This window comes from Helobdella robusta (genome assembly GCF_000326865.2).
Source record: "Helobdella robusta unplaced genomic scaffold HELROscaffold_47, whole genome shotgun sequence".
NCBI lineage: Eukaryota > Metazoa > Annelida > Clitellata > Rhynchobdellida > Glossiphoniidae > Helobdella > Helobdella robusta.
In genome coordinates this window covers 942,451-955,950 of record NW_008705176.1, presented here as the reverse complement: position 1 = coordinate 955,950, position 13,500 = coordinate 942,451, and the positions used below count along the sequence as shown (strand labels likewise).

The 13,500-nt window shown below is 33.2% G+C and overlaps 1 protein-coding gene across 1 annotated transcript; it reads left to right on the top strand.

Moving 5' to 3' along the window:
• Positions 1-2,592: 2,592 nt before the first annotated feature.
• HELRODRAFT_178362 (hypothetical protein) lies at positions 2,593-8,786 on the top strand (the record flags this gene model as incomplete). Its single annotated transcript, XM_009026472.1, has 9 exons — positions 2,593-2,721; positions 3,509-3,644; positions 4,643-4,840; positions 5,236-5,400; positions 5,701-5,826; positions 6,075-6,839; positions 7,659-7,839; positions 7,961-8,140; positions 8,759-8,786. 9 exons carry the CDS (start codon positions 2,593-2,595, stop codon positions 8,784-8,786), a joined length of 1,908 nt encoding a protein of 635 aa, XP_009024720.1.
• Positions 8,787-13,500: the final 4,714 nt, after the last annotated feature.

The window sequence follows — 13,500 nt, the reverse complement described above, 5'->3', positions numbered from 1 at the left end:
GAATAAATATATGGGATAATGAATGAATGAATGGATGGATGGATGAATGAATGAATAAATGAACGAACGAATGAATGAATTGATGAATGAATAAATGCATGAATGGATGCAGATCATTTGATGGTTGTTTTGTATTATTTGTCTTTGATCTATAAATGTTTATTCGTGTTTTTAATTTTTTTCCGTCTATCAATTTATATTCATTCATTCATTCATTCATTCGTTAGTTAGTCAACTCATTCACTCATTTTTATTTCTTTCGGTCAATCATATTTCCTCCTTTCTATATTAATAAGCAATCTGTCGTTCATCAAACTGTTTTTTAACTACACATATGTTTAATAAAAAGCTTCTATTTTTTGCAATATATATATATATATATATATATATATATATATATATATATATATATATATATATATATATACATACGTTTCTGTATATTTATACATTTGTGTATTTTTCCCTGTATTATGTTGTTATTTCAGACAATTTAATTAGCTAAATACTGGATTAACTATTTAATTACTTTTTAAAATTATGTATATATATTCGTGTATATGCATACACAGCAAAATAAAGTTTATTACACACACGCACACACACATATATATATATATAATATGTAATTTTGTTCAGCAACTTTTTTATTCTTATGTTTTATCTTCACACACGCACACACACACACACAAACAAACACACAGACACACGCACAGATCATATCATTTTTTAAAGTTTATTTGTTATCAAATTATCTTCTAAAGATGACATAAATATTTTTAGTTAATCACTTTACGTTGTGTTATTTAGCATTACAAATGACGTCACCAAATATTTGTCCTAATCAACTTAGCATAAATTATGTATGTTAGGCGTTTTTGAATAAATTATGCTAATTAGGAATTTCATGGATTTTGTTTAGCCATCATCTGTTCAAGAGTGTTACTTGTGTCTGTCTGTTTTATCTTATTTTAATGTGTTTTCATTGTTAATAAAATTATTATTTAATTATTATTATTATTATGGCGATTTTATTATTATTATTGTTATTATTATATTGATATAAATATAATGTTTTTAATTGTTTTTATATAAATATAATATTTAAGGACATGCAGGTCGTTTGTCGTGATTCAATCTTACTTTATGGGTGAAGGCTGTTTATAGAAGAATTTGTAAAAACTATATACCGCTATTACTACTGCTGCTACTGCTGCTGCTACTACTGCTGCTGCTGTTTCTGCTACTACTGCTGCTGCTACAAAAATTACTACTACAACTAATAATAATTTTAGTATAATAAGAAGAAGAGTAAGAGGAAATAAATGAACAAGTCAAATAAAGAAGCAATCTTTTGAAATGCAACAAAAGACGTTACTTAAACTAGCTAGCTGCATATACTTGTGCGTGTACACACACACACATTTACACACACACACATACACACACAAATACACACACACAACACACATAAATACACACACAAACACACATTTACATATATCTTTTCATGTAGGTACAATAATTATTATTAGGAAGTTAAGACATGAGCAAACAAATATCTGCTAGGCATGCAAATGTAAACGTTCATAAAATTTATTCTAGTACGTACACAAATGCATAAAAATACACACACCAACACACACTCACAAACATCTACGACATTAGCGAACAGCAAAACAATAACGCTCCCTACTTGTAATGCTTCAAGACGCAATAATCACCTTTCTCTGTGGGAACCTGAAAAAGCTTAACTAAACTTTTGCAATTTTTAAGATTGAAAATATTTATGTAAAACTGTAATAATTAACACCATTTCAGTTCAATGATGCCTATCAGTTAATTGAATAACATCATTTTAGTTAGTGTCACTGTATAAGTTTCATCATCATCATTGTCATCGTCCTGTCTCTGTCTCTCTCTCTTTCTCTTTCTTTTTTTTCCTCTCCCTCTCTCTCTTTCTCTTTATATATATATATATATATATATATATATATATATATTGTTGGTAATAGACCATTATAGAATATTGTAAAAATATATATATATATATAAATCGTCAATGTTTTTTGCTCGTTATATTATAATATAGGGTTCAATTGCAAGACATACATTATTCATCATCGTCGTCGTCGTCATCATCATCATTTATATTACATATATATATATATATATGTATATATATATATATATATATATATATATAGCCCATTTAATAAAATAACAATAGGTGCTTTTTAGTTATTTTCAAATATGTTTCGATTAAAATAACACTCAGCGAGTTCTTTTGGTTACTACTACTACTACTGCTATTACTACTACTGCTACTATTACTACTACTACTACTACTACTACTGCTACTACTACTACTACTATTACTACTACTACTACTACTACTACTACTAGCGACAATAATAATAACATCATCGTTACAACAACATCATCTTCATTAGCAACATCTTTCCAACATCATCATCAACAACACAACAACATCATCATCATCAACAACACAACATCATCATCATCAACACAACAACGTCATCATCAACAACAACACAACAACACCATCATTACCGTCGCATCATTATTAGCATGACCACGGAGCGATCTTATCAGGAAGTATTTGCCTGGTCGAAAGAGGATGAGGAACTGGTGAAGTTTTGCTCCCAAAGGAGTAGCACCCTTCCTGCCATCGTTCTCGTCACTGAGGGATACTTCGGTGTCGATAACAATCAAATCGGCTCCGACGAGGTTAGCTGATTGGTCGGTTGGTTGGTTGATTAATTAATTGGTCGGTTGATTGGTTAATTGGTTGGTTGGTTGGTTGATTGATTGGTTGGTTGGTTGCTTTGTTGATTGATTGATTAATTGATTGATCGGTTGATTGATTGATTGGTTGTTTCGTTGATTGATTGGTTGATTGATTGATTATTTGATTGATCGGTTGATTGATTGATTGGTTGTTTCGTTGATTGATTGATTGGTTGGTTGATTGGTTGATTAGTAGGCAGTTTTGTGTAGTTTTTTGGTCGATTGGTGGTGCTTAAATGGTCGGTTAATTAGTTTGCTGGTTGGTCAGTTGGGCTAATTACCGATGCATCTACTGGGTTTCGGTGATAATAAATAATCAGTTCCGAGTTGAGGTTGATCGCCTGTACCAAATACTAACCGATATTGAGATATTGCTATTTTTCGATATATTTAATTAGCGTAGATGTGTGTGTGTGTTTTAGACTAAAATAGCCAAAATATTTTTATATTATAATATCTCCTCATTCGCTGAAAATTTAAATAGTCAAGCCTGTATAAGAAAATGCTACAGATGTGGTTGAATGAATAAATGGATGAATGGATGAATGAATGAATGGATGGATGAATGAATGGATAAATAAATATATGTATCCATCAATGAATGAATCAAGTAATTTTATTTATTCATTCACTCTTTCATTCATTCGTTCATTCATTCATTCATTCATTCATTCATTCATTCATTCATTCACTTCAGTTGTTTTACATATACAACTTTGAGAAACAAAAGCGCTTGATAACGAAAGACAGTCAGGGAAGGACATTCAGCATTCCTTTGAGCTGCCCTGTCAAGTTCTTCCACCTTGACAAGCCTGACCCCAACATGGCTACAAGTAACAGTGATAATCCAGTGGCGTCCAGGGAGTGGCAGGCCCCCAAGTGGCAAGCCCTGCCGACACCCTAACTACCCTTATTTACCAATAGATTTTTTATTCCGTGTACGAACTGTTAATAGAGACTAATTTAAAAATAGCTACTTGTCAGTTTGGCCTATTGCTGAGTTGGCTTTAAGTACTGTTCTGTTAGTTTTAATTCCTTCGTTCATTCGTTTATTCATTTATTTATTAATTCGTTCATTTATCTATTCACTCACTCATTCATTCACTCACTCATTCACTCATTCATTCATTCATTCGTCTACACATCCATTCATTCGGGTTTTTCATATTATTTCTAACATTAAAAAAACTTTTAAGAATAAGCGGGAATATATTTTTAAAGTTTCCACGTGTTTGTGTCCATTTAAGTCCCCGTACGCTTCGGCGTTTGGGGGCTACAGCTTCTCTCCTTGCCGTGCCCCACCCTTCGATACGCCACTGCAACAGTCTGGGTTTTAATTTTATTGAAAAATAATTATTCATACTTTTATCTATGTTAACGTTTGTGTGTTTGTTTGTGTGTGTATGTGTGCGTGTATGTATGTTATTTTTATCATCATCATCATCGCTCCAGTAGCGTCAGCCATCCTAATTAAAACCGTCATCATCATCTATAAATTATAATTAGTAGCCATTTGAGACTTCTTCAACACACCCCGTTACCACTACATGATATTTGAGCCGCGCCACACACACAAACACACGCGCCACACACACACACGCGCGTTACACACCACACACACACATACACACGCGCCACACAGAGCAAACAATTGGACGAACAGATGAACGAAAGAATATAACAAATGAATAAATCTTTATAAAATATCAAATTATTTGATGTGAAACAAAACCGCAATGCTTGTATGTGTGTGTGTGTGTGTGGCGTTTGTGTGTGTGTGCGTATGTGTATATACCGTAAATAATTTTATCCCAAACTAAACCACAAACAGGATCTAAACCACAAACATTATTCCAAATCCATGAAGAGTGGCAGAAAGATGTAAACCGGAAGTGGATTATCGCAGAGGGAAACATGGATCTGACCTACAACATCGACGCCAGGATCCACGGGAAGGAAAAGTTGGGAGTTCTGGAGTTGATGGATGTCTTTAACTTGAGCTACGCACTGACTCATGCTATTAGCGAAGGTGTGTTTGTTGTTGGTTTGTTTGTTCGTTGATTTGTATGTTTGCTGGTTTGTATGTTTGTTGGATTGTATGTTTGTTGGATTGTATGTTTGTTTGTATGTTTGTTGGTTTGTATCTTGTTGGATTGTATGTTTGTTGATTTTTGTGTATGTTGGTTTGTATGTTTGTATGTTAGTTTGTTTGTATGTTTGTTAGTTTGTATGTTTGTTGGTTTGTTGATTTGTTCGTTCACTTAAACTTCGAAATAATGCAAATGCCAATATTATTATTACTTCAACTATAATTAGATTTATTATTATACTATTAGATCGTAATAAAAGTTATAATTATAATTATTATAATTATTAATACCATAATTATTATAATTAATAATACTATAATTATTATAATTCTAGCCGGTATAGACACGATAAGTACCGCAATACCAGACTACATGAATATAAATGTGTCAAAAGCCGAGGGTTTTGTCTGCGGCACTAAAGAGGAGTATCTCGTTTGGATGAGGAAGCTCGCCAGTCTGGTTGAAACTTTTGTACACAATAGTACTGAACTGTGTGAAGGTGTGTGTGTGTGTTTGTGTGTGTGTTTGTATGTGTGTGTGTGTGTGTGTTGCTGTGTATGTGTGTGTGCGAGAGAGAGTATTGTTTGAAAAATTTTCCAACAGTATACTGAATTGTGTAAAGGTATGTGTGTGTGTGTGTGTGTGTGTGTGTGTGTGTGTGTGTGTGTGTGTTTCTGTGCCTGCCTGTGTGTTTGCGTGTAAGTGTGTATGTGTGTAAGTGTGTATGTGTACACTAATAATAATAATAATAACAATAATAATAATAATTATAATAATAATAATAATAAAATACTTTTAGAAATAATATTATTCGAGAAGTACCAGTACAACGTAAATGGCTACCAGCATTACGAGTACATCAGGGTGGGCAGAGCTGGAGTTGGTGCGGTCAATACTAACTACGTCAAATTACACGAAGAATTAAGTAATTACTGATTACTATCATTATTATTATTACTATTTATTACTATTTATTATTATTATTATTATTATTATTACTTTTATTATTATTATCATTGTTATTGTTATTATTATTATTATCATTATTACTATTATTATTATTATCATGGTCACACACAAACATAAAAAACACTTGCACACCAGATAAAAATAGACTCACAAACACATCACACGAACGCACACACACACGCACACACACACGCACACGCACAGACGTCGACATGGTACCGCCGGAAGGAAAAGCACCCCCGATTCCCCCTAAAAGCATCCTCTCAACTTCGGATCAAACAAAACGCCAGCAACACGGAATGGGACGCCAGCAACAGGGAAGATTTGAGTACTCCTTCGATGGCAGATCCGTCCAACTTCCGTGCTTCCCTATCAATTACTCTTTCGCGGGCAAATCCAAGGGGGGCAGACGTAGGCTGAAGACCCCACCCCCTCTTCCTGATGATGATGTTAACATCAACAACGACAACATCCGTAACAACATCAACAACCAAAACATCATCAACAACAACCAAAATATCAACAACATCCATTACAACAACGGCAACAGACTTAACTTTAACAGCAACAACAACAACAAACAAAACATCCACAGCAACAACATCCGTAACAACAACATTAACAATAACAAAATTATCAGCTATATTAACAACAACAACAACATTAATAATAATGTTAAAAGCAACAGCTTTAGTAACATCAACGACAAAAACAGTAGTAACGTCAACAACAACAGCACCAATAACAACAACCACAACAATAACAACGTAACATCATCTCGACAACAAAACAACAACGAAATCGACTATAATAACAACACCATCAACCATGTTTACGAAGAAATTGACATTAACAAATACAACAACATCAACAACAACATCATCAAAAACAACAACAACAAAACAAATACACCAGAATATAGAGAGCCAATAGCAGTTGTGTGCTCAAAAGTTGCAAACCCATCAGCCAGTCAGACAAATTTAGAAACTGCAACGAAAATGAAACTTCCACCACCGAGGTTGTCACGGATGAATAATTTTATTAATTATTTAATATTATATTTATTTATCATCTATCCATACCTCCATTAATTCATTCATTTATTCATTCATTGATCCGTGCATTCATTTATTCGTTCGTTAATTAATTAATTAATTAATTAGTAATTAGTTAATTAATTAGTTAAATTTTTAATCTGGTGTTGAGTTGGAGCGGTGACTTAATTAAAATAAATGAATTTTGCATTCAAAAGACCTCAACGTTGTCTAAAGGCAACCAGCAACAGCCACAGCAGTCTCAGCAACAGCCTCAGCAGCGGCCTCAGCAACCACAGCAGCAGCAGCAGCAACGACGACAAGAGGACAATATCAACAAGAAAGCCGGCTCCTCTGTTCCCAAGCACAAATTCTACGTACTCTATCGCAATGCCAGTTTCCCCACAGGCAACGTCACCCTCATCACCACCATCATCGTCGTCGTCGTCTTCATCATTGTTACCTCAAACATCATCATCATCATCATCTTCATCATTTTCATCATCATCACCACCATCTTATTTAACCAAGGCACCTACACCACCAATATCATGGTCATCTTCGTCATCATCATCATCTTCTTCTTCATCATCATCTTCTTCATCATCATCATCTAAATCACTATTATCATCATCGCCATCGTTTAAATCACCACCACCATCATCATTATTACCATCATCATCTTCACCGACTCATCCAATAATCTTTACAAGAATTTCAAGATCGTCATCATCGTTGTCGTCATCACCATCAGCTTACAAGAGAAATAACAGCCATGATGGTAATCAAAACAACAACATCAACAACAACAACAACATCAACAACAACATCAACAACAACAACAACATCAACAACAACAACATCAGCAACAACAATAATTCCAACAATCAAGATAACATCAACAACAACATTAATTCTCCAACAAAAACGCCAAGGTTACCAAAAACACTAAAACAACAACAACAGCCACAACCACAACAACCAACAACACAGCAACAACAAAAAGCAAACTTAACAGCATACAAAACCTTTAAAAGATATCCCAATCAACATCAGCTGGAATGAGGTATCAACGATCGAAATTATCCACCTCCTGAAGATAATGGGATTTGACGAGAGGAGGAAATGCTTGGAAAAATTTATGGATGAAAAGATTAATGGTGATTTGTTACTTAATATTTTGGATGAAATTTCCTTGGTGAATGACTTTGGATTTACTGGCGACGAAGCCGGGATGTTACTGGCGTTTGTTAAGAATCGTAGTAAGCTGCTCATTTACGATTGATTGGCTGGCTGGTTGGTTGATTGATTGGTTGGCTGTTTGGTTGATTGATTGGTTGGCTGGTTGGTTGATTGATTGGTTGACTGGTTGATTGATTGGCTGTTTGGTTGGTTGATTGGTTGGCTGGTTGATTGATTGGTTGGTTGATTGGTTAGTTGGTTGGATGATTGATTGGCTTGTTAATTGTTTGGTTGATTGATTGGTTGTTTGGTTAGTTGGTTGATTGAGCGGATGATTGGTTTATTGGTTGATTGATTAGTTGTTTAATTGGTGGTTTGGTTGGATGATTGGTTGTTTCTTAATTGGTTGGTTGGTTGGTTGATTGGTCGTTTGATTAGATCGTTTACCAGCTGAACGATTGTTAAGCGATTTTCTTTTATTAACCTTTAAAGAAATACGTTGTGATCTCATTTCAATTTCGAAACTTATTTCCTCATGTATGTCAACCGTAAATTCTTCTCTCTCTCTCTCTCTCTCTCTCTCTCTTCCTCTCTCTCTCTCTCTCCCTTTCTCTCTTCACTTTGATAAAAATATGAATTTAAATTCGAAATTAATAAAAAAAACTTTTCAAGAGAAGGTTTTTTTTCAATATGTAATTAAAACACTTTAATCATTAATTAATCAGTCAGTCAATAAATTAATTAATTAAAACTAAAGAAAAAGATTTGCTAGTAAATGTAATATACGAATATATGGGTATAATGCATATAAATATTTAAATATATATATATTTATATGAAACGATATATATATATATATATATATATATATATATATATATATATATATATATATATATATATATATATGCGTTTGATATACAGTTGATATATAAAAACACTGTTATATATTCATATATATATTATATATATATATAGTGATAGAAAGATCGTATTAATTATTATCCTTTTTAGAAAATATTTGAAAATAAAAAACTTTTCTTGATTAGAATCATTGCAGACTAAACTATGAAAATAATTACAAAGAAAATGACAAAACCAGAGATTGATAGATGGATGGATAGATAGACAGACAGAGAGACAGACAGATAGATGGATAGAAAGAAAAAGAGAAAGAGAGAGAGAGAAAATATAAGAGAAAAAAGTAAACAAGGTGAAAGAGCGAGGGAATTTTAAAACTCAATATAGGCAGACATCTAGCGCATATCTTATCTTTAAATAGGTTGGACAGAACCCAAATCACCTATATAAAATGCATGCATATATATATATACATGAAGCTTTTTATAAAAAGACATACACACACATACAAACAAACAAACAAGCAAACACATACAAAGACATACATAGACGCACATGATGACACATGGCAAGAACAACGGAGCAAATGCAAAACGTTTCATAAACCGCTAAGAAATGCACGCGCGCGCACAGAAAGGTATATTGTGAGATACACACACACGTGCACACACACACAAATACACACACATATACACAAACAAACACACATACGTTAAAAATTCATGATATATTCTTCTTCGTCAATATTAGGCAGATTGATGTTTGGAATGCCATGAAAAATGTCTGCAAAATTGAAACCGTCTCCAGCCAACATCGGGTCAATTATGTTGTAATTAATAATAATACTGTTACTATTGTTGTCAACATCATCACCACCATCATTATTTATATCATTATTATTATTATTATTATTGTTGTTGTTGTTGTTGTTGTTGTTGTTGTTGTTATTATTGACGAGGTTAGCTACTGATAGAATAAACGGACCATTTGGCGACGATGACGACGACGATGAAGATGATGACGAAGGCATATATGACGACGACGATGATGATGGTGATGATACTGTTAGTGACGATGCTGATAACGATGGCCTGTATGATGATGATGATGATGATGATGATGAAGAAGTAGTTGATGATGATGATGATGATGATGAGAATGATGGTAACGTAAAACCACAAAGAAACTGGGACGTGGAGTTATTTAATGGTGGCAAAAATAAAAGCGACGACGACGAAGACGATGACGATAATGGTAATGATAATGATGGTGATAATGGTGGTGATAATGGTGGTGATAATGATGATGATATAGCCCATAATGGTGATGATGGCGATGAGGTTGTTGTTGATGATGACAATGATTCCAACTCCAATCTAGGCCTCTTAGCTAGGCGGTTGCTGGCTGGCGAAGTGATAATGTCAGACGTTTCACAGGCTTCAAAATTATTATTGTCATTATTGTAATTATTATTATTAGTATTATTTTTGTTGTTGTAATTGTTAATATTATTATTATTATTAGTAGTAGTAGTAGTGGTAATAATATCATCATCATCGTCGTCATCGTCCTCATCATAATCATCAGTCATGTCGTGATTCTCTAACAAGTGAGTGAAAAAATTTTCATTTCCGGTTAAAAAGTGGTCGTTATTATTATTATTGATGTTATTATTATTAATATTATTATTATTGTTTTTGTTGTTTATGACGTCATCTATGATGTCATCAACGAGCGACGGCGACACTGGAGGCTGGTGGTCGAGACTACAGAGGAATGAGAAGTTTCCTAAGATTATTTCTTTTGTTTCAACATCATGCCAATAGCTGTTAAGGTCGATGTAGGAACTGTCGTCGTCGTCATCGCTGCTGTTGCTGTTGCTGCTGTAGCTAAGACTTCTTATGTTGCTGTGTTCGTTGTAGTTGTTGTTAGCGTTGCTGTTGATTTTGCTTGCAGTATCGGTATTCGGAATGATTTTTTGACTATTAATACTCCTAGCATTCCTTCTACTCCTACTACTTCTACTACTTCTACTACTACTTCTACTACTACTGCTACTACTACTGCTGCTGCTACTACTGCTACTACTGCTACTACTACTACTACTGCTGCTACTACTACTACTGCTGCTACTACTACTACTGCTGCTACTACTGCTGCTGCTACTACTACTACCGCGTCTACTACTACTTTTGGCACAGCCAGGATCAGACTCAAGTGCACCGACGGTGAATTTGAACTGAGCTTCCTTTGGTAATGTTAGATTAGAGCACCGCTCTGGAAAAATATCCCGAATGATTGCATTCTGGAGGTACATTAGATGAACGTGTTTGAAGGTGTTTTTGAAGACGGTGGTATAGAGTATTGGGGAGCCTCGTCGAGTTTGCAAGATGTGTCGAAGTTTGTAGACTAGGGAGCGTTTGAAGCTGCTGAAGCTGATGACGGTGGCGTTGTCGTCGCAAATTATATCGTGGTCGCTGGTGATGGTGTTGCTGTTGATGTTGATGCTTATGTCGTTGTTGACGCTACTGTTGCTGTTGTTGTTGTTGCTGTTGTTGTTGATGGCATTGTTGCTGTCTATGTTGTTGTTGATGTCAGTAGTCTCGTTGTGGTTGATGTAGTTGTTGTTGATGTTATTGTTGACATTATTGCTGTTTATTAAGTGGTCGTCGTTGATGTTGTTGTAGTTGTTAATGTCGACGTTGTTGAGGTTTGTGTAGTTATCGGTGCTGTTATTGTCATGGCTATCAGGATTAATGTTTTGGCTGCTACTGCTACCAATATCGTCATCAATATTTTTGCAGTTGCCGTCGAAGTTAATGTTATTGTCATTGATGTCGTCGCTGTTGTTGTCGTCGTTGTCGTTGTGGATGTCTTGTCCGAGTAGTTGCATTCTTTTTTCTCTTTCTTCTTTTCTTCCTGTATTATATAAGATTTCTTTTTGTAAGTTTTAGTATGAATGAATGTATTAACATGAATGTATGAGTGTATGTATGTGTGATTGTTGTGTATGTGTGTGTGTGTTGTGTATGTGTGTGTGTGTATGTGTGTGTGTCGTGCCAATATGTGTCTATGAGGTGTGTTTGTATGAGTTTGTATGAGTGCAAATGTAGGCTCCTATATACAACCCTGGCTCTAGCAGTAGAATTAATTATTATGTTCGAAATAATTATATTATTATATTATAATAATAATTATAATTACTTGTTAATTTTATGAAAAAATTGCATTTCTAATTGATTAATATTAATCTTTATTTAATTTAATTTAGCTAACCTTATCCAAATCAAAATATTTCCATTATTATTAAAATCATACAACTTTAGTTAACACAAGTTAACATAATGTACCGTATTTAGCGCCAGAAACACACACGCACGCACGCACACACACGCACACACACACACACATACTCAAACATATATATATATATATATATATATATATATATATATATATACATATATTCAAACGTATACATAAACACATACAAACATATACAATAGTATATATCAATATACAAACACATATACAAATATGCAAGCAGTCATACACAAAATGGTATACAAGCACACAGACATTTTCACACATACAAACACACAAATATTTATACATAGACCAACAAATACACAACCATAAATACAAAACATACAAACAAACACAGAAACATACAAACAAACATACACAAAACACCAACCAAGACAAGAGAACAAACAACGTTTGAAACTATAACAAATGAAGAGAATTATTTATGTCCTACTATGTCCAATACATTCAGTTTTATAAATGCACGCCATACATGTTATATATATATATATATATATATATATATATATATATATATATATATATATATATATATATATATATATACCATACATAATTATGTGAGTTCCTTATAAATATATATGACCATAATTAACGATAGAAATTCGGTAGATTTCATAAGTTACTTTTGTATACATATATATATATATATATATATATATATATATATATATATATATATATATATATATATATATATATATATATACACACATACTACTACTGCTGTTGATGTAGTTGTTGCTACTGCTGCTGCTACTACTACTACTACTACTACTATTATTACTACTACTACTATAACTTCTAGCAAAAATTTTTCAGAGGTACTAGCTAGGTTTTTTTTAAAGTACTTTAATGCGGATTTTTTAGCGTTTTTTATTTGAGAGTCGGTTAACTTTTGACAAGTCTTGCTTCATTTTTTACTTTTTTGATTTGATAACCAACACACACATACACACATTCACACAAATACACGCATGCACAAACACACAAACACACACACACACACACATACACACACACACATTTGAACTAACATACACACACACACACACACACACACACACATAAAACAACCAAATAATATTCAATTATTTCACTTGAGTTTTTAAAAATTTTAGTTAATTTTTATAAATGTGACCAATTAAGTTCAATTAAATTTTATAAATTATTTAAATCTCTAAAGAAAATATTTTAAGAATCTCCAGTAACAATATTTTTTTCAT